Below are 19,010 nucleotides of genomic sequence, written 5' to 3'. Positions count from 1 at the left end.
AAAGGGAAAGGGAAAGGGAAAGGGAAAGGGAAAGGAAGAGGAAGAGGAAGAGGAAGAGGAAGAGGAAAAGGAAAAGGAAAAGGAAAAGGAAAAGGAAAAGGAAAAGGAAAAGGAAAAAGGAAAAAGGAAAAGGAAAAGGAAAAAGACTGCAAACTAAGTCACCAGAGCAAGGGGTTTCTACTCTATCTGAGAGACACAGCAGCTCTTCTGTGACCAAGATGACATAACCATGAATTGTTTGCTTTATTCACAAAATTTCTAAGGTCCATACTAGCTAAAAGTTAAAATTTCTTTTTAAGCAGCTCATGCACATAGGTCACTGCAACTGTAAGTTTTCAAGTGGCAGAGCTCTGAGCCACAAGAACACTTAATAGGGAATTTGTTTTCATCCTGATACAGAAAGGACTTTCTTTTGCTTTAGGCAATGCACCAGCAAGTTCACTGCGGGAAGAGATGGAGGGACACCATTTGAGAGAAGAAGCAATCCCACCCCAGCTAGACATGAGACAATGAAACCCAAGCATCCAGTGAAATGCATCATCCCTTTGCCACAGATTCCAGCACAAATTACAGTGGAGTTATGGAGCATAGAGCTGGCTGGTTAGTCAGCAAAAGAAGAGGAAATGTGTACACATACACACAGGTATTAACAGCAACCACCAACTTGATTAGTTACCATGGTGTCTAGTGGGACTGGAAGAGAAGACCCAGCCCTGCTACATTCCCAATCTGGCGTCTATATCAGGATCTCTGTAAGGAGAGGGAGATAAGCAGGATCCGATCCCAGCACACCAAGGCAGAAAGGAAAAATAAAAACAAAAAACAAAAAAACACCAAAGTCAGATCATGAACGGAAACTGCGGCCATGCAGTGCCCCAGCCCACCTCAGTTCAAGGCAGAGTTGTTATCTAAGAGTAAGTGCATCTCACCACTACCACCACTCATTAGGTTAGTGTCATGGAGAAGAAAGTCTGTAAGTTTGAAGGGGGTCACAGCACATTTGATTTCTCTTAGCATGTCATGCAGAGCTGGCATGGTCATCAAAAGCAGTATTTAATCTTCAGAGATTACTTCCCTGAGAGAGTAGTTAAATCTACTACAAGAAATTACAGCACATAAGCTACTTCTCCAGGCTCAGCTCCAGCACATATCCTTCAGCAGGAGGACACTGGACAGCGGGGTCACTCAGAAGCAAAGCATGTGAACCATCTCATGTGCACTTTTGGTGCATGACACTCCTTCTCAGTTTTCAGGGGAAGGACGCATGCAGAAAGTGGAAAGCAGACTTTCCACACAATTTTGAGCACTTCACTGCCTTCACTGCACTCAGCTTTACCATTGGGAAAAGCCAACTCACTTTCTCTAAGCTCTCCAACTGAGAGAAGGAGAAGGTAAAGCTCAATTTAGAAATCTCCACGAGTTTATTTTTTGAGCTCTTTTCTTCCACCCTACAGGCAACCAAAAGAACCTGCAGGAAGCAGGAATATTTGGTGGGGAAAGAATAGAAAAAAGTTATTAATTGTGGTTTCATTTCTAAGATTAAAGACATAGTTTTCATCCTTTCTTAGAGAAATAACCAACTAGTTAGAGAAGGAGAAATGAGAAAGTGCTTTCCCCCACCACCACCAAGCTCCAAGCTCAAGTCTGCTTTTATCACGTCTTGTTGGTTTCTTTCATCACCACCTCAAAAGGTTTGTGCTTCATTTTGGAGATATGCTAACACTAAAAAAACTTTTCAGGGATGGCAACAGTTAACTAGAAACAAACAGCAAATGAGAATGGATTTGAAGTGGCTACTCCTTCTTTACTTGAGTGGTGACGAACACGATGTTGGTAAGTGTACTCCAGACTCAGGAGTATAACACTGGAAATTGAAAAATTCAGTCTTAATCTCAACAGATTGTTTCTTAAAATTTCATGTGTGGCAGTTTTCCTTTGGCAAGGGGGAGGGTAGAGGGATGAGGGACTAGGAAAGGGGAACAAAGCAGCAAGGGGATCTTCAGTTAAGTGTTCACAGGGCAGGGGATCAACAGTTAATATTTAGTGATTTTCAAGTGTAACTCATGCTCAGTAGGTCTTTTCAAGCACAACAAAAAAGATAACCATTATGGACAGATGATCAGTCTAACACATGGCCATACCCTATCTCTAGCCATGGTTGCCAAGCCCTGTCTGACCCACCCCCTCTAAGCCCTCCCTCTGATCCTACTGCTGTTCCTCACATCATTCACAGGTGAGGAGAGAGATCTCTTACCCAGAGTAACGTTTTTTAGAGTTGTTCTTTCTCATAACAAGACACACGACAATAGAGATGAGCAGTGTGAGACCTGTAACCGTACCGATGACTATCCCTGCCACCATGGCAATGGGGAACGCAGGCAGGCTGTCTGGGGAGAGAAGGGAGAAAACATTCAACTCTTCTGCATTCCCTGAATAACAGAAGTGCAAATGACACATGTTCTTGACCTTGGATTCTTTTACAGCAGAAGCACTAATGTCATACCCAGGAATTAAAACATGCGGCCTAAATGGTAGCAACAGCAGGCAGCTAGCAGAATAATGTATGAACAAATCAGACACCAAGAGCATTCTTTAAGTTACCATCCTTCAGAAGAGACTTTATATCGAGAATTTTTTTACGTGTGAAGGAACACAAGTGATAATGACAATAATCCTTATTTTGTACTTGAGAAAAAAAGTTATGTTCATCTGGTAACTCTCAGTGAGGTCAACAGGAAAAGGCAGGCATACTTGAAAGCACTTTGCACATCGCTGATCAACTAAGAGTGCTGAATGCTGGGTGTTCTCTGGGTAGCATGCAGCAGACAGCCCAATTACTACCCACGATCACTCTAAGAGCATTTATACATGCTTCTGGTGTCTCAAATACATCTCTATACATTTTTATAGAGTCATTCTTCTCCTTCTTAAGTCAGGTTCATTGAAAGTTATTAGCAATATGCTTACAGGAACACAGTATTGCTTTACTCACGTTTTCCCCAGTACAATATGGGGGAAGGGGAGGCCAAGAAAGAGCAGCCAGAAATAAAAGCCAGAGAATGAGTACAAAAGATTTAGAAGAGAAAGAATACACAAAGCACCATTATATCTTTTTTCATTTGCAAACGACATTCTCCCTCTCATCTTGCTTAATGCAATGAACATCTTCAATTGGAAGCCTTCTTCCCAGAATCCATTCCATGCTAGCTACCTGCACCAAATTCCACTGAATTGGCATAAGATGCAACAGGTACGACACATTACATAGAAAATCCATCTCAGACACTTGGATCTGACCATCACAGAATCACTGAGGTTGGAACAGATGCCTCAACAGCCAATCCCCTGGTCCAAGAAGGGTAAACTTATGCAGCCTTCTCTGTACTCTCTCCAGTTTGGTTTTCACTATCTCCAAGGATGGAGGCTTCACAAACTCTCTATCAGTCCATTCTAGTGCTCACCACATTTATAGTAAAAATGTGTTTTCTTAATGTTGAGATAGAATTTATCGTGTTGGCAAGTGTGTCCATTGCTGCTTCCCCTGTCACTGGGTACCACTAAAGATCATGGCTCAGTCTTCTTTAGATACTTTCCCTCACTAGATATTAATAATCATTGATAAGATCTCCCTGAGTCTTTCGTCTTTTTTGCAGGCTAAATGATGCATTCAAAAGGTGGGTCCCTCCTTGCTGGATTTGTTCCAGCGAGGACCACATAGCATGCTTATACAAAGCATTCCCAACAAGTATGCAGTATGTAGATCAATTCCATTTTGACATACCTGTATAGAAGGGAATAGCGCAATACAGTACCCTGATGATGCAAGGGCATCACACAACATTTAGTATTGTTCATTTTGACTTTAATGACTTCCAAGAAATAGGTTACATGATCTCTAGCCATTTTACTGGTGATATCCTGCGTGGTAACTGTTGAATCATGGCCTAAATCACTGATTGATCACCCAGGGAAAGGACTTGGTCAGCCCGGAGAGCACAGGTGAAGGCAATTCAGCTGTGTGACCAGAAGGGGTGGAGTCTGGCTGCACCTCTCTTACACCCCATTTAAAGGCTGACTGCCATGGTGGAAGATTTCCTCTTGGAAAAGTTTTCCTCTGTGAGCCTAGAATCTTCTGATAAGGGTGAGCAATCTTCTTTCCTTCCTTTACAGCACCTCTCTTTTGTGCCAGGTGTCATCACACTTTTGTTGTAACGCCTTTCCCAATATACTGATCTGTCCAATTGCTACATACCCCCATCTGACTGTGTATCCTATTGGCAGCTTTCCTAGCTTTCTCCAGTGTTTGATACCAGTTTGTAACAAGTTTTAGAAAGAAATTAAAGATGAAGACGTAAGTGCCACAACATAGAAGAAGGCATCCTTTCTTTTACAAACTTTCTAGTAACCCAAAGATCCATCTGCCATGAAGGAGAAGAGTCTTACAAATAATAATGCTTTTCAGAAGACAGAGTGCATTTGAACCTCATGCAAAGATAAACATATTTATTTTGAGGCATTTAAGAAGTAGAAGTTCACAGTTTTTGTTTTTCTTCCCCTTTCCAGGGGATAATTTTTTTGTTTGCAGAAGTATCAAAAGAGACATGTATTTCTGTTAGCAGACCACCTCCTGTCAAGTACTCAAGGGGGAAAAATAAAGCAAAAACAAAAAACACTTTCATAACAAGAAAGTAGCAATCTAAAGCTATAGTGTTATCTGCTGAAAAAGTGATATTAAAATGTTGACATCCTCTAACCTGGCAGATTTGTTGCTTCTTTGACTCAGTTGGCTGGATTTGGATCAAAGAAGTTCTGTGGACAGAGCTTTTAAAAGGCTGCAAGATGCAACTGTTTGCATGTGAACATAGAGGCTTCACTATCTTTCACAATACAATCCTACAGACTACAGAAAAGCTTACACAATTTCATGACCACATAGCTTACTTGGAGAATTATGCCTCCTACCCCTTCTTTTCTGATGTTCTTCACTACGGCACTTACTTGAATTCCTCATAAACATTTGCAGAGCAGTCAATGATCTCATTGTAAAAGACAGTCCCAGCTACATACCTAAGTGTTAGCTTTCAAAGCTGATGTATAAATTCATGGTTTAACATAAGTCAAAAAGTCAGTAGTTCAAGGGATGTTTTTCACTAAAAATCACCTTAATTCAAAGCATCCCATTTTCTCTGAAAATGTGCTAGTAGGACTAGTTTCTTCCCTATTTCATAAAACTGAAGCTTTCAAATGAAGGTAAGTATAACTATTTCCATAAAACAATTCTAGTATTCTTCTCATGAAAGTTCAGATCAAAGATGGACTGCTTCCAGATAACACAAGCTGTGTCAAGCACTGTTTTAAGTAACTTCCTGTTACAGGTAGGGGACAAACTCATGTAGAGGACTTGGAATTGCCAACAAATTCATATAATTTAGGCTTTGAATAATAGTGCTTCCCAGATTCACATATGCTAACATAACAACAGCCTTCCTTCTCTCCTCACCAACAGGGTCCTTCCAATGTAGCTGAAAGAGCCGTTTGAGCAAATGCTGGGGAGGCACTGCAATGAAAATCAGCTCAATTAGCTTAGCAATTTTGAGCAGCTGAGCCAACAACAGCAATATATCAGATGACTAAACCAAAACGTACAGCCAGCCAAGCATCTATGGTCTATGATCATTTAAATGAGTGAGGTATGCGTGACCATGTAGAGCATTTACAGGGTAGCTGACCCAAATAGATCAAAGGAATATTTGGTACCACACAATGCCATACTCAACAATAGAACTGGATAGATGGCTGGGTGTGCTGTCATTGCTTATGGACTGGCTGGGTAGCAGTTGGCTAGTGCTAAGCAATTGTGTGGTGCATCACTTGTGAGATTGGGTTATTTAAGCTGCTGTTGTTGGTTTCCTATCTAATTAAGCTGTCTTTCTAACTTTTGCCCTCATGATTCCCAATTCTTTTTCTCCATTCACTGGGCAAGGAAGAACAAGCAAGCAGCTGTGTGGTGCTTTGCTGCTTAGCCAAGTTAAATCCTTTGAGATGATGACAGATTTTATTGGATTGTGAAGACCAAATAGATGCTAGAGCTGCTTAGCTGCTAGTATGCAGGCCTCCATGCTCATATGGGGCTTGTTTGCCTTACTGTGTATTAGAGTCCAATAGCTGTTAGTAGCTGCTGGGGGATGCATTGGAAAGCACAGTACCCAGGCATGACATAAATGATATGGAATAAGGGGTGGACACTGTCCTCATTTTGGTTGGAGTAGAGTTTCTTCATAGTAGCTGGTATTGTGCAATGCTTTACATTTGTAATGAAAACAGTAATAACAATACAATGATATTTCAGTTGTTGCTGAGCAGTACTTATACAGAGTCATGGGTTTTATAACAGTTTCTCTCACTGCCCCATTAGGGGGACTACTGGGGGTGCATAAGAAGCCAGAGGACACCACCAGTTAAAATATTCTGTACCACATAATATTATTCTCAACAAAACCAGGGGGAACTTGAGCAGGAGAACTGGTGGTGCTCCGGGACTGGCTAGGCATTGGTCAGGCAGTAGTGAACAACGCACTGTGCATTGCTTGAGTTTATTTGCTTAGTTGCAGGTTGTTGTTTTTTCCCCTCTTTTATTTTTCTTCTTTCTTATGAAACTGTCTTGATCTCAAACCACAAGTTTTCTAACTTTGCCCTCCTAATTTCCTTCCCCCTTCCCCCCTGCAGGGGAAGGAGGGAACCAAGCAGCTGTGGAGGGCTAAACTGCTTACTCAGGTTAAGCCATGACAGTGCCTTTGAATAATTTACGACACCAGATAAACAATTCAGAACAAGTAAATTTATATAAAGTGGAAAAAAAGTACAAAAGTAGAGATGAGCTCAGATCTGGATGTGCTACAACCTATTACATGAGTAGTACTTTCATATACAGTCAGAAAGCAAAATAGGATACAGCTACAGCTATTGGCCTACAGTGTGAAAATCTGTTTACAAGGTGTTGCAGGTGTTCAAAAAAATCCAAATTGTTGCATTCTGTTCCATGTGATACAAAGTATTGTGGCCTCAACTCGTGCACAGACTGCTGTCATGGGCACCACAGTACAAAAAGGGAGATAAAACTATTACAGAGTGTCCAAAAGAGGGTAACAAAGACAGTGAAAGGTTCAGAGTGCAAGGCCCATGAGGAACAGCTGAGGTCCCCTGGTTGGTTCAGCACAGAGCAGAGGAGCTGAGGGGAGGCCTCACGGCAGCTGCAGCCCCTCACAGGGAGCGGAGGGGCAGCGCTGAGCTCTGCTATGTGTGACAGAGACAGGGCTCGAGGGAATGGCATGGAGCTGTGTGAGGGGAGGGTCAAGTTAGATAATCAGGAACAGGTTCTTCACTGAGAGGGTGATCTGGCACTGGAACAGGCTCCCCAGGGCAGTGGCCATGGCACCAAGCTTGCCAGACTTCGAGAAGTGTCTGGACAACACCGTAAGATATAGGATCTGATTTTTTGGGTGATCCACTGTGGAGTCAAGAGTTGGAGTTGCTGATCCCTGGGGTTTCCTCCCAACTTGGGATATTCTATGATTCTATGAAACGCAGAGTCATCCATGCATACTGAACTCCATTTGATTGTTCACAGATGATCCTCAGGCTTCATTTTTCCTTATCTCACTGAAACCAGCATGCAATTCTGACAAAAAAATATCAGCTGAATTAATGTACTGAAGTGTCTTCAGATTTTAACTCAAAATAAACAAATGAACAGGCTTTGCCAAGACAGACTGTCTTTGCCAAACCAGTCATTGCTTTATTGCTTCTTCATAGACTTTTAGTACAGTATAAGAAAATAAACTGACCTATTATATGTACATTTCAAAATTCTATGAAACAGAAAGCACTAAGCGACCTCCAAAAGGTTTCATCCAACTTGAGCTACTCTGCAAAAGAGGTGGATGTAGACCTTGCCTACAGTACACAGAGTAAATAAACTTCTTATAGCAGCAGGATCATTCTAAACTAGGGAATACACATGATTATTTCCTCCAACATATTAAAATCTAGTGGAATAGCAGTATCAGCACTGTCATTTATGAATTCAACATTTGTCGTATTATTAAATACAAATTTGGAAATCTGATCACTGTGAGAACCGTTTCTTTGCAGGAGCTGTCATACCTTGGCTGACCTCCAGCTTACGTAGAACAACCATATGTTTTGGGTGGCCAGGGGAAATAAAGAGCCAAATTGACATATGGAATTTAAGTGCTCTTGAACTGCGATAACTGTTACTGAATAACAATAGTCAGAATTAAATGACTGAAAGTAGCCAGCACTGTCAGTTTGTTAGAGTCAGTATGGATAATATAGGAATATATGTGTGAAAGAGATTAAGTGCACATCCAACACAAACACCTTTGTATGGAATATAGTCATATCTCATTGCCTATCACTAGATGCTCAGGGCAAATTTCTCCTTCCCCCTCTCCCCACATTCTTTAGTACACATATTTCATGGGTTCCAAAACTAAAAAAACATGGTTCCTCCCCCCCAAGAAAAGTGAAGCAAGTACAGAAGAGGAAAAAAATGTAAAATCAAATCACAGAGGATGAATACCTTTCTCCACAACTCTAAGCCGGATTTCTCCTGGTTTGACAACAATATCAGGTGGATTCTTGACATCACAAATGTAAGTGCCATTGTCCTGGAACTGCATGTTTGATATACTGATAGAAGCGTCTTTCTTGTTAAGATCTCCAGCCCAAGTGACCCTGTCTTTAAATGGTATGTCCTTTCCAGTGTACGGCTTTCCATTAGAGTAATAGAAAAACTGTAGTCAAGGAAAAGAGGATAAGAAAAATTCAATTAGACACTATGGACATACTATACTTCCTTGCTGTTACAGCACTATCCTAGAATTCACTATACAATACTCAGCTAGTATTACAGATTTTACGTTTTTCTTTTGTTTTGCCTCCTGCCTCACATTAATTTGGCTTGTTGCATCTTAATCATGTAACAAATGCTATGGCTTACACCTCAATTATACTATCATAATAGACTGCGAGGTTTGGTTTTCTTTGTTCTTCCTTTCTCCCATTTTTGAGGACATAGGATTTGCCAGACAAAGAGAAGAGAAGAGAAAAATATTAGTAAACTGGGGATAATAACAGTATAGAACTGTTCTGGATCACAGCCATCTGTCTTTCAGGCAAAGGAAACCTTGCTTGGCCTAGCAGGAAAAGGATACCAAGTTTCCTATCTTGTGTGTTGCTGTGTGTGTGACTCAAAATCACAGTATAGCTTAATTAACAGACAATACCTTCCTCCCCTCTGTTTCCCAGAATACTCCACTAGCAATTTAGAGTGTATCTAGCTGTGTTCCAGAAACCTTTAAGGTGATTAAATATAGTCACCTAAAAATCAGAAAACAGCTAAGTCCTTAAAGCTGAATAAAAAAATAAAAAAAATCTTTTAAGGAGAAACTGCACCTTTTCTCATTATACCTGTCCAACTGTATAAGTTACAGCAATAGAGGAGCTTTACAGGATAGCGGTCTGCTTTCAGACATATGGGATGCTTAAGCATTGGACATGACCTTAGAGAGTGATCAAGGCTGTATTACAGGAGATTATTCATTCTTTATTTCACATTCTGAAAGAGAATGAAACAATCTTAGCTCAACTAAAACTCAATCTGAGTTCTCCACAGTTCAGCTTCTGTAGCATGGCTAAAGAAATCTAGGACTATATTCCAACTTTCTCTTTCTACAGCTCTCCTTATAAAGGAGTTCCTGTTCCACAGAAGAAACTGGCTATAAGCTAGTCCTCTTTCCATCCAAGCCATCTCCCATCTTTTTACCTGTTCCTACCTTGATCTGAAGGTTGTCCACTCTGAAACTAGGGAGTCTGGTACTAGAAACCCTTTTAAAGGGAAATTAAGCAGAACAAATGCAGAAAATAAGCAATATGTACAATACATAACACTATAACAGTGGTAATTCGGATTACACGAGCAGTTTCACAGTTCATTTCCAAGTACAGGAGGATACAGAATTTCTAAGATTCCCAGATGCTCATCTACTTCCTCTATACGGCTGCCACTTCAACATACTGCTCCTCTGACTGAAAAACTACTAGTACCTTTTAGAGCTGCTGCATGCCCCAGCCTTTGCCAAGATCTAGCATGTTGCAATACTCCTAAGCAGCGCTTAAACAACAAAATAAAGCCACACTGAAATCAGAGTGACAGAGACAAGACACATGAAAGAAGGCTTCAATCCATATTTACTGCCTTTAAAACCAAGCAGATCTCTGCATAGTTTTGCAGCCTCCCACCCCCGCTAGGTTCCCTACAGCCATTCCTTACTGAGATACGAGTTGCTGCTCCTTCTGGTTGAAAACTCCAAGAAACAGATGCTGCACTGCTGATCACCTCCACGGATGTAAATGTGCATGGAAGCTTTACGTCTGTTTCATTCTCCACAAATATCTCCTCTGGTGTGGTGACTTCTACTGCCGATACTTTGACTGTATAGAAAAGGTAAAGAGAAGAAAAAAGTAAAACAAGAGGCATCAGTGCTGTTTGAGAGTCAGGAAGTTGCAGCAGTAACTGTTTGTATCGCATCACTTTTTAGGGGAAAACTGCAAAGAGACAGCAACAACTCTGCAAGTGCGTGCAGAGGCAGTGCATTATACTTACAATACAAGCAAGTATACAGCAGGTCAGTTCACTACTCTTTCCGTGTATTATCTGTTACAGGATGTTTTCCATCCGCAGATGTTTCCTCTACAACAGTTTATGGAAATCATTTGTATAGTGCAAAGGATGCATTTGCACTCTTCCCTACTGGCTGTCAGCAGAGACTATAATAAATAAGACCCACTGGAGGAACTAATATCTTGATCCCAGCTATTACTCAGTTTCCTCTCCAGCTCACATCTTGTTTCCTATCTCTTCAGCTTCTCTCAGCTGTAGGTGGAACAAAAGCTCACCTCCACCAAGCTGAACAGTGAACTTCTCTGGCTCCCAGCTATGCTACTTGATTCTACTCTCTGGCATGCCTCAAGGTCTTCATGTTCAAGACCTCAAGGAAAAAAAAAAAAAAAAAATCATCACCCATGTACATTCCAGAAGCATGAGAGCAGCTTGATTTCTTTCCATCATGAGGAACATGTACAGTCAAAGCAGCCAACAGACTACAATCACAAGGTTAATTTCATGACTGTACCAGTGGTATTCCTCTACATAGTACGTGAAGTTCTTCAGGATGTGAAAAAACTTGGTTAATATATTCTTCATCTGGCATAGTTTAAGACTGCAAAGACACTCTTCAGGTTTAAGTGGAGAGACAGTACAAGCAAGCTTCTTCTGATCATGAGGTTCTTATGTTTTTAGGCTACAACATCCTAAAGGGCCTTACTTTCTTACTATAGGTGGAAAGCATGCCTTCCTGTCTGTTCAGTACCTTGATTTATTAACTTGAATAAACTAGTTCTCAAAGTAGCCAACTGAAAAGAAAGATCACAGTTGAGACAGTTTTAAAAGCAAAAACCAGGACACCCACTTTAGTTCTTAAATGATGGGTTTTATGCTTTTAGTCAATGACAGCTACCAGCTCAGTAACCTTTGGGAGTTTGGTAGCAAGCCTCTTTCAAGCAATACAATCATCCTAAGGAGGTACCTATTGTCATAAACTGAGTTGTTTTTAATCAGGGCTTAAAACTAAGCTAAGCCTATACTCCATAGAGAGATTTTAGAAACCAACTTTTACACATGAAACTGTCAGCCTAGTTTGCCAAGGAACAAAACCTGCACAAGCTGTACCATTCAGTCCCTCCCTCACCCCGTGACTAATGGGCAAGTCCCTCTGACTGACTGCAGAAAAGGGCCACAAGCACAGCAGGTAATGGCAGCTGGCCCTGCATGGCAGGCCATATGCAGGCTCTGGAAGTGGTCATTCAATCTGTGAAATCACTGAACAATGAAGGAGATGAAAACACCCTGGCCAGCTGGGTAAACCAAGCAATCAGTACGTGCAAGGCTTTGTAAGGAACTGCTGTCTCTCACTCAACTGGCACTGCAAACAAGGGTGAGGCACAGCACGTGCCCAGGCGACATGGAATGAGCATGTAAGCACTGCAAGCGTGGAAGAATTAAGCGTGCTGATTTAATTACAATAACCAAAAACAGAAGAAGCCACCATTCATTTACATTGCCATTCAAAGGCCACTCAGTTCACTCCTCAGATTCACTCTTCAGTCCCATCAGGTTATCCCTGATTCTTCTGACTACCCTGTCACCATTGCTCTCATTTCAAATGAGTGAAAGAGAAACAGCGCCCTAAGGGAGGGGAATTTTCATCAAGAGCTTTTTTCTCTTGTACGTATTCTGTGAGCCAAAAAATATTCTTTTGTAAAATAATTACCAAATATTTGTTTGGAACATACAAAGGCTTCTAGCCATTCCATTAAATGAACTCAGAGCTGCTGTGCTTTATGTATTTTTTCCAGCTAATGGAGTGGAGGAGAAAAAAAACAATTCATTGTTTTGAGTCCAAGCCACAGAACAAGTCTTCCTTTCAAGCGCAAAACAAGCAAGATGCCCTCAGCATTTATGTAGGAGGACAAATAGTCTGCACAGACATTGTCTGCTTGTACATGGTACAGAGAACTCCTTGCCACAAACAGGGAGTGGGAAGCACAGATCAGCTTCTAAAGAAATCCCTGTTCTAACTTAGTAACAACACGTGAGAGAAATGTAGTAAAGAAATCCAACTTCTTCCTACAGTCAGAAAGGCAGGAACTATGTAATAACTTGTTCAGGGACTTTACAGACAGTTTAGTTTTTACTTTCCACTTGTTGTCTCAACTTCACAACTTTCTTTGCTCATTCTCTCCCTTTCCCCAGCACAGAATCACTCAGGTTGGAACAGGCCTTAAAGATCATCAAGTCCAACCACAATCTAACCATACTACCCTAACTAACAACCCTCCGCTAAATCACGTCCCTGAGCACCACATCCAAAGGATTTTTAAACACATCCAGGGATGGTGACTCAACCACTTCCCTGGGGAGCCTATTTCAGTGCTTAACAACACTTTCTGTAAAGAAGCGTTTCCTGTTATCCAAACTAAACTTACCCTGGCACAACTTGAGGCCATTTCCCCTCATCCTGTTACCAGTGAGAAGAGACCAACCCTGCTCTTGCTATAAGCACCTTTCAGATACTGGAAGAGAGCAATAAGGTCTCCCCTCAGCCTCCTTTTCCCCAGACTAAGCAGCCCCAGCTCCTTCAGCCTCTCCTCATAGGGCACATTCTCTAAGCCCTTCACAAGCCTTGTTGCCCTTTTTTGGGCCTGCTCCAGCACCTCAATGTCCTTTCTGTACTGAGGTGCCCAAAAATGAATAAATAAAAAGGTCACTCATCATTTGCTCCTTCAGCACACATCACTAGAACATTGTTTTCTTCCCCTGCCACCTCATAGCAGGAGACATGACAACTTGGAAGTAGTAAAAAGGCCACAGTGTTTGTTATTTGTTCACTCTTAGCCCTCCACTTATACTTTTGGGTATACAGTAGCAGTTTGGGTATATACAGTAGCAGTTCCCACTACCTTGAACTCCTTCACCTCCCCTGCCATAAAACCACATGGATAATCTCCATCCCTAGATTCTCACCTTCTCTTTCCACTTTGACCAGACTGACATACCTTTTCCATATCTTTTATCTATTTAAATACTTCAGTTTGAGAGAGTTGAATTTGGAGTCATATTCCAATCACATTTATCTACTGGTCCCACTCCTCACGCTTTCTGAACTTTAATTTTATTTAAGAAGAAAAAAAAAAAATTATCAGGACACCATCAGAGAGAGCACAGCCTGAGGAATGGAAGCTCTGCAAGCCAAGTAGGGCAAAGATAAACATGCATTATTTGCTCTTCTCCCACCAAACTTCATTTATCCTACCATCTTTTCCAAATTCCTGAAGTCCCAGTATTTGCATCTGAACACCTCTTCTAACCTTCAATTGCTTTAATTCCTCTCAACAGAAACGTGCTTTTTCCCACCAATCCTCTAAATGGGGCTCCTCTTCCATCATTTATTTTCCTCTCTCTAGCATTGCTGGAGTTGTTTTACTCTGATTACATCAATCCTCAAAAATTAAACTCTCAGCCACCACACTCCAGTGAAAATACTTCAAATCCAAAGTCCAATGGCTCATCCCCTGCCAAGCCTTGGGACCAGTGCTCCATCTTCATCTTCTTTCCCAGGCAACTCTTCTATTCCTCAAATAGGATAAGACACTCTTCCTCCATCCTTCCGTCCTATCCCTTCTTATTGTTCCCAAATTGGACCTTCATCCTGCATCAAGGCTGTTTTCACATCTCTTCCCTCAGTAGCTTGCATCTGGATCTCACTGCAGAACACGTTCAATCGCCAGCACTGCACTGGCTACTCAGACCTTCTCTGCTCAGGGTCTGTCTTCTCTGTTCAAATAATCTCAGTCCAACATCTTTGTCATTGCTAAATTGTCAGTTCACACTGACAATGTGCTGTAAAGCATAGCACATTTCTTCCCCCAGAGCCTTCTACCACTGCATTTATCACCATGGTTTATCACCATGGACCAGAGCCACATGCCTCTCTGACTCAACCTGAACAGTGTTTTTCACTTTTCTTCAGTAAGAGGATATAGATGAAACTTCCTAAGTCTTTCAGAGTTTCCAGCCACCTGCACAACTGACAGTAGTCCAAGAACTCCACTTTGTACAATAACAAAGATACATTTTGCTCTGGATTTGAGGAGTACTTCTGGGCTTCTGTCAATAGATACTGTGATTATTTTCTATAAGTTACTTCAATTGCAAGCTTATCTACATCTTTCCACCTTTACATTTTTACAGAAATATAAACCATCTCACAAACTTCTCACAGGAAGCATCTCATGGCCTATTTCCTAGCAGTTCTTATTTAGGGTAGGATCAACAACACCTGCATCAGCTAACTACTAGGTAGCTTTTGCCTCTGGCCACTGAATTCCCAGAAGCACAAAAAGGAAGGAAGGATCCTGACTGGCTTCTTCTGTACAGAATGGATACATTTACTGCATATCAGAGCTTAAAAGCTGAACACTCAGTTACCACAGCAGGATGCTACTACTGATGTCCTGAGCTTTGAACGTGAGCTGAGGTTACCACAAGGAGCAACCATTGCTCATGTTCCCCAAACACTACCCTCAGCACCAACCAGCTGACATCCAGGCAACAAGAACGCCGAAGGCATTGTTTCTTTCTAGTGACTAAATGACCTCACTGTAAAGTAAAAGACTAGAAGAAGGAGGGGGAAAAGTAAAAAAGAAAAAGCTGTGCCATTGGTAAAATAGAAGCACGGCATCTGGCAGACTTGAATCAGTCAATACATAGCAAAGACAGCTGGAGCGTCACAATATCAAGCACAACATCCCAAATGCTATTTTGTTCTACTGAAAAAGACAAATACTAATAATATAATCATTGGGAACTGAATACTAACTGCTCCAAGGGTAACATTAGGGAGATATCACATACACAAGACCACAATTTTCTGCTACAAATTGATGGCAGGAGATGCAGAGCTTGCCATACACACACCAGAACAAACATGACACTGTTACAGAGTATCTCCATCTACCAACTTTACTGACTAGGTATTGTTCCACTTTACTTGCTGTAAATGAACAAGACCTTCCTAACTCTGAAGGTACTACAGCAGCTAAAGCAGATTCAAAGACTCAGAGCTTCTAGGTTCCATTGTAATAACACCGCAGCATGTTTGCCACAGGATATACAAAGCTAGGGAAAGAGTTGCATGTTTTCAGCTATTTCAGTCCTGACTCAGAACACAAACCCCTGGCATGCATATGTCAGCACTGATATTATTATGAGCGGAGCGATGTATTGCTCTGAAACCACCTACATGAAGGAATCCTGTACACTTACCCAGCAGCAAAGTATAGGAAGATGAAGTCATTCGGAACGGATAGCAGACAAGCGTTCTTAACCACAAGAGTTTGCACCTAGTTAGTTAAACAAATTATGGTTAACTATTCAACTTCCGGTGAGGCCATCAAGCGTACAGTATTCATCAGAGAATACTCTGAAAAGATTGCAGCATGACACTGCTAATTGAGCTTCACCAGCACCTTCCAAATGGGGTACACTTCAATGGAGAAGGTGGCTAACCACTCACTACAGCACACTGAGGGTGATCTCCCTGCAGCCATTCCCTCCGGGATCTTTGTCCAGGTCAGTCGAGACCAAGTCACACATGATGGGAACCAAATCTGTGCAAGAACCCTTATGTGTGTGTGACTAGTTATCTAACACGTCAAAGTCTGGATACCTCCCCTTGTCTTATATTGCTCTCCACGTTCAAAACTGCATTCTTATTCCTTCTGATAGCCAATGTCCCTAACAATTTGGAGGACCTGCTTAAACACTGCAAGCTTATTTCACTTCCTTCAAGCTCTCTTAAAACGCCTCCAAACATTTGGCAACAGCACCTGCACAAACCTGACAGTGACCAAGCTGGCAGTGCTTAAAAATAAATGTTCACTTAAGCTGTTGATTCTTTATTTTGTTTTGTTTTCCCCCTTTTGCTTTGTATCCTGATTGCTCACACTTTCTTCATGATGGTTAATGGAAAAAAAAAGAAACACAAAACATTAGGGCAAGATTTGATTTTTCATGTTTTTCTTGTACTATTTTGTATACAGATATAGGGCACCTGCTGTGCTAGGCAGAAGTTGAAAATAGAGCTTGGTAATACTTCACAAGGATAGTTTTTCTTGACACTGAAAGTTTACACTAATTAATACATAGCTGGAAGTCTTTTAGAGACCAGTCTGCGCCAAGATCACCGACCCAATGAAAAAGTTCTGTTAATTAAGGCTATGAACACACCAAAATAAACTTGATTCCTCTGGATCCAACTCAGCTTGATCATTAGGAGTGCCAACAAAATTACAACACAAACTAAAGCTGTAATCATAGGCATTTTATTCCACAAGTACTAATACAGTCTAAGTGGAAACTTTTATCAGACCACCAATAGATGCGACAGTTTCTGAAATACGTTGCCCTCCTCCTGAAATGACTAGTCATCAGTTTACAAATTAATGCTTCATTTATCTTAAAGATGTCTAGTTTCAATTATAAATAATTTCTCTTATGGATGAAAGATCAGGAAATAATCAAAAAGTCTGATGAAAGAAGGATTTTTAAAAATTCAGGCAGGCTGCAACAGGTAACAAGTTGACAACAGAGCCATGAATCAAGAAGATAGGAATGGATGCATTAATACAGCAGACTCAACAGCTCACATTTAAAGGTCTTGATAAAACCAAAATAAGTCAACATATCTGTATGTTTATAACTGCTTCACTAGCAGCTGTAATTTTCCAGGAGGAAAAGAGGATGTGAGATTTTCTAGTGATTAGGAGGTCATAAGTCACAAAAAACGATACACACTTGCTAAAGAGTGTTTTCATTAAGAAACAACGCCATTGTGAAACATAGTCCACTGTTGACATCTCTCTCAAACTAGTTTCATGACATTTAGTTATTCCTCGTACTAAAACGTCTTCACATACAACCAGCAAGAAACAACAGCAGTCAGCTCCCTACAACATGTTTGAGAAAGGCAGCTCAAAGTTATACTTCCCCGCTACAATTATAGGCACCTATTTCTCCATAGGCTATCATTACCTCCTTTTCAATAAGACATGTGCTGGAGCAATCCTATCTTTGATGGTCTCAACAGCTAGGAGCAGACAAGCCCAAATAACTCCTCTGAGGTCTGCTGAAGTAACCAGATGTGGGATCAAACTTCCACATGAAGAATTCATTGATGCAGTTTAGTCTTAACACAGAAGAAAAATCCATGTAGGCCATTCCAGCCAATAGTAAAACATGCTGTATTTCCTAAGAAGAACATACAAATATTAAGAAGCCATATACCTTGGTATAAGAAAGAACAGACTGCCCAATCACCTCCACACCAGAAATCCATCATGGTGTTACCTGAAGTCTCATTGAGTGTATAGATATAAAAATGCATATATGCATGTATAATCCTATATACATATTATTGCACATCACTTTGTTGGGTTGAACCTACCTGGCTCCCAGACACCCAATCTCTCACTCCTGCTTACCAAATAGGACAGAGGGAGAAAATAAGATGAAAAAGCTCATGGGTGGAGATAAAAACAGGATGATCACTTACCATTTACTATCACAGGCAAAACACATTTGACCTGGGGAAAGTTATTTTAATTTGCAATAAATTGTATTAAAAGATGGATTGTGAGTAGGAGAAAAATAAAAAAATAAAAAAAATAAAAACATCAAGCTCACTTTCACTCACTTATTTCCAATTCTCCCCCCCCCCATGCAGCCTGTGGCAGATAGAAGGTTTACCATCAACCCATAATGGCTTCTCTCTGCCACTCCCTCCTCCTCACACTTTTTCCCCCAATAAAAGCACAGGTCCTTCCCACGGGCTGTGATTCTTCAGGAGAAGCTGCTTCTGCATGCACTCCTTTGTGGGCCACAATGTGGATATCTCCTCTTCCATGGTCTCCTCCATAAGATGTAGGGAAATACCAGCTCCATCATACTTTCTTCCACAATTTTTGCTGCAGGGGCATCTCTGCTCCAATGCCTGTGGCACCTCCTCTGCCTTCTCTTCCTCAGGTGCCTGCAGGGCAGTTTTTCACTCTGCGCCCCTGTCCCCTGCCTGCCAGATGGTGTTCTGCCCTTTCTTCCCCAAGCTGCACCCAAAGCATTGCCCTGTTGGCTGCTGGGCCAGGCCTTACCTCACACAGCAGCATGGTAGCCTCTAGCCCAAATCTGGACAGAATACTCAATATATTCATACAGAACACAGAGCAAAATCAGCTACAGAAAGGATGACCAGACAAAAATCATACCAACCACTCCTAATGCCTAAGTTTCAAAGCAGCAAAGACTAAGTGCAGCT

At 41.3% G+C, this 19,010-nt stretch overlaps 1 protein-coding gene across 1 annotated transcript in view; it reads right to left on the bottom strand.

Annotated features, from left to right (window-relative positions):
- The window catches only part of MPZL1 (myelin protein zero like 1), a 33,177-nt gene that overhangs the window by 7,176 nt on the left and 6,991 nt on the right, over positions 1-19,010 (bottom strand). Inside the window, exons 2-6 of the mRNA XM_042867340.1 lie at positions 17,735-17,950; positions 15,968-16,044; positions 10,355-10,515; positions 8,603-8,816; positions 2,255-2,387 (exon numbers count right to left, since the gene is read on the bottom strand). Coding sequence (XP_042723274.1) covers positions 2,255-2,387; positions 8,603-8,816; positions 10,355-10,515; positions 15,968-16,044; positions 17,735-17,874 — 725 coding nt within the window. The 5' untranslated portion in view covers positions 17,875-17,950. The remainder of the gene's footprint in view (positions 1-2,254; positions 2,388-8,602; positions 8,817-10,354; positions 10,516-15,967; positions 16,045-17,734; positions 17,951-19,010) is intronic.

The sequence above is a fragment of the Lagopus leucura genome, unplaced genomic scaffold, assembly GCF_019238085.1.
Source record: "Lagopus leucura isolate 7727_CA_CO unplaced genomic scaffold, USGS_WTPT01 Super-Scaffold_100001, whole genome shotgun sequence".
Taxonomy (NCBI): domain Eukaryota; kingdom Metazoa; phylum Chordata; class Aves; order Galliformes; family Phasianidae; genus Lagopus; species Lagopus leucura.
Note: the sequence above shows the minus strand (reverse complement) of the source record. Positions and strands in the feature narration are given on the sequence as shown.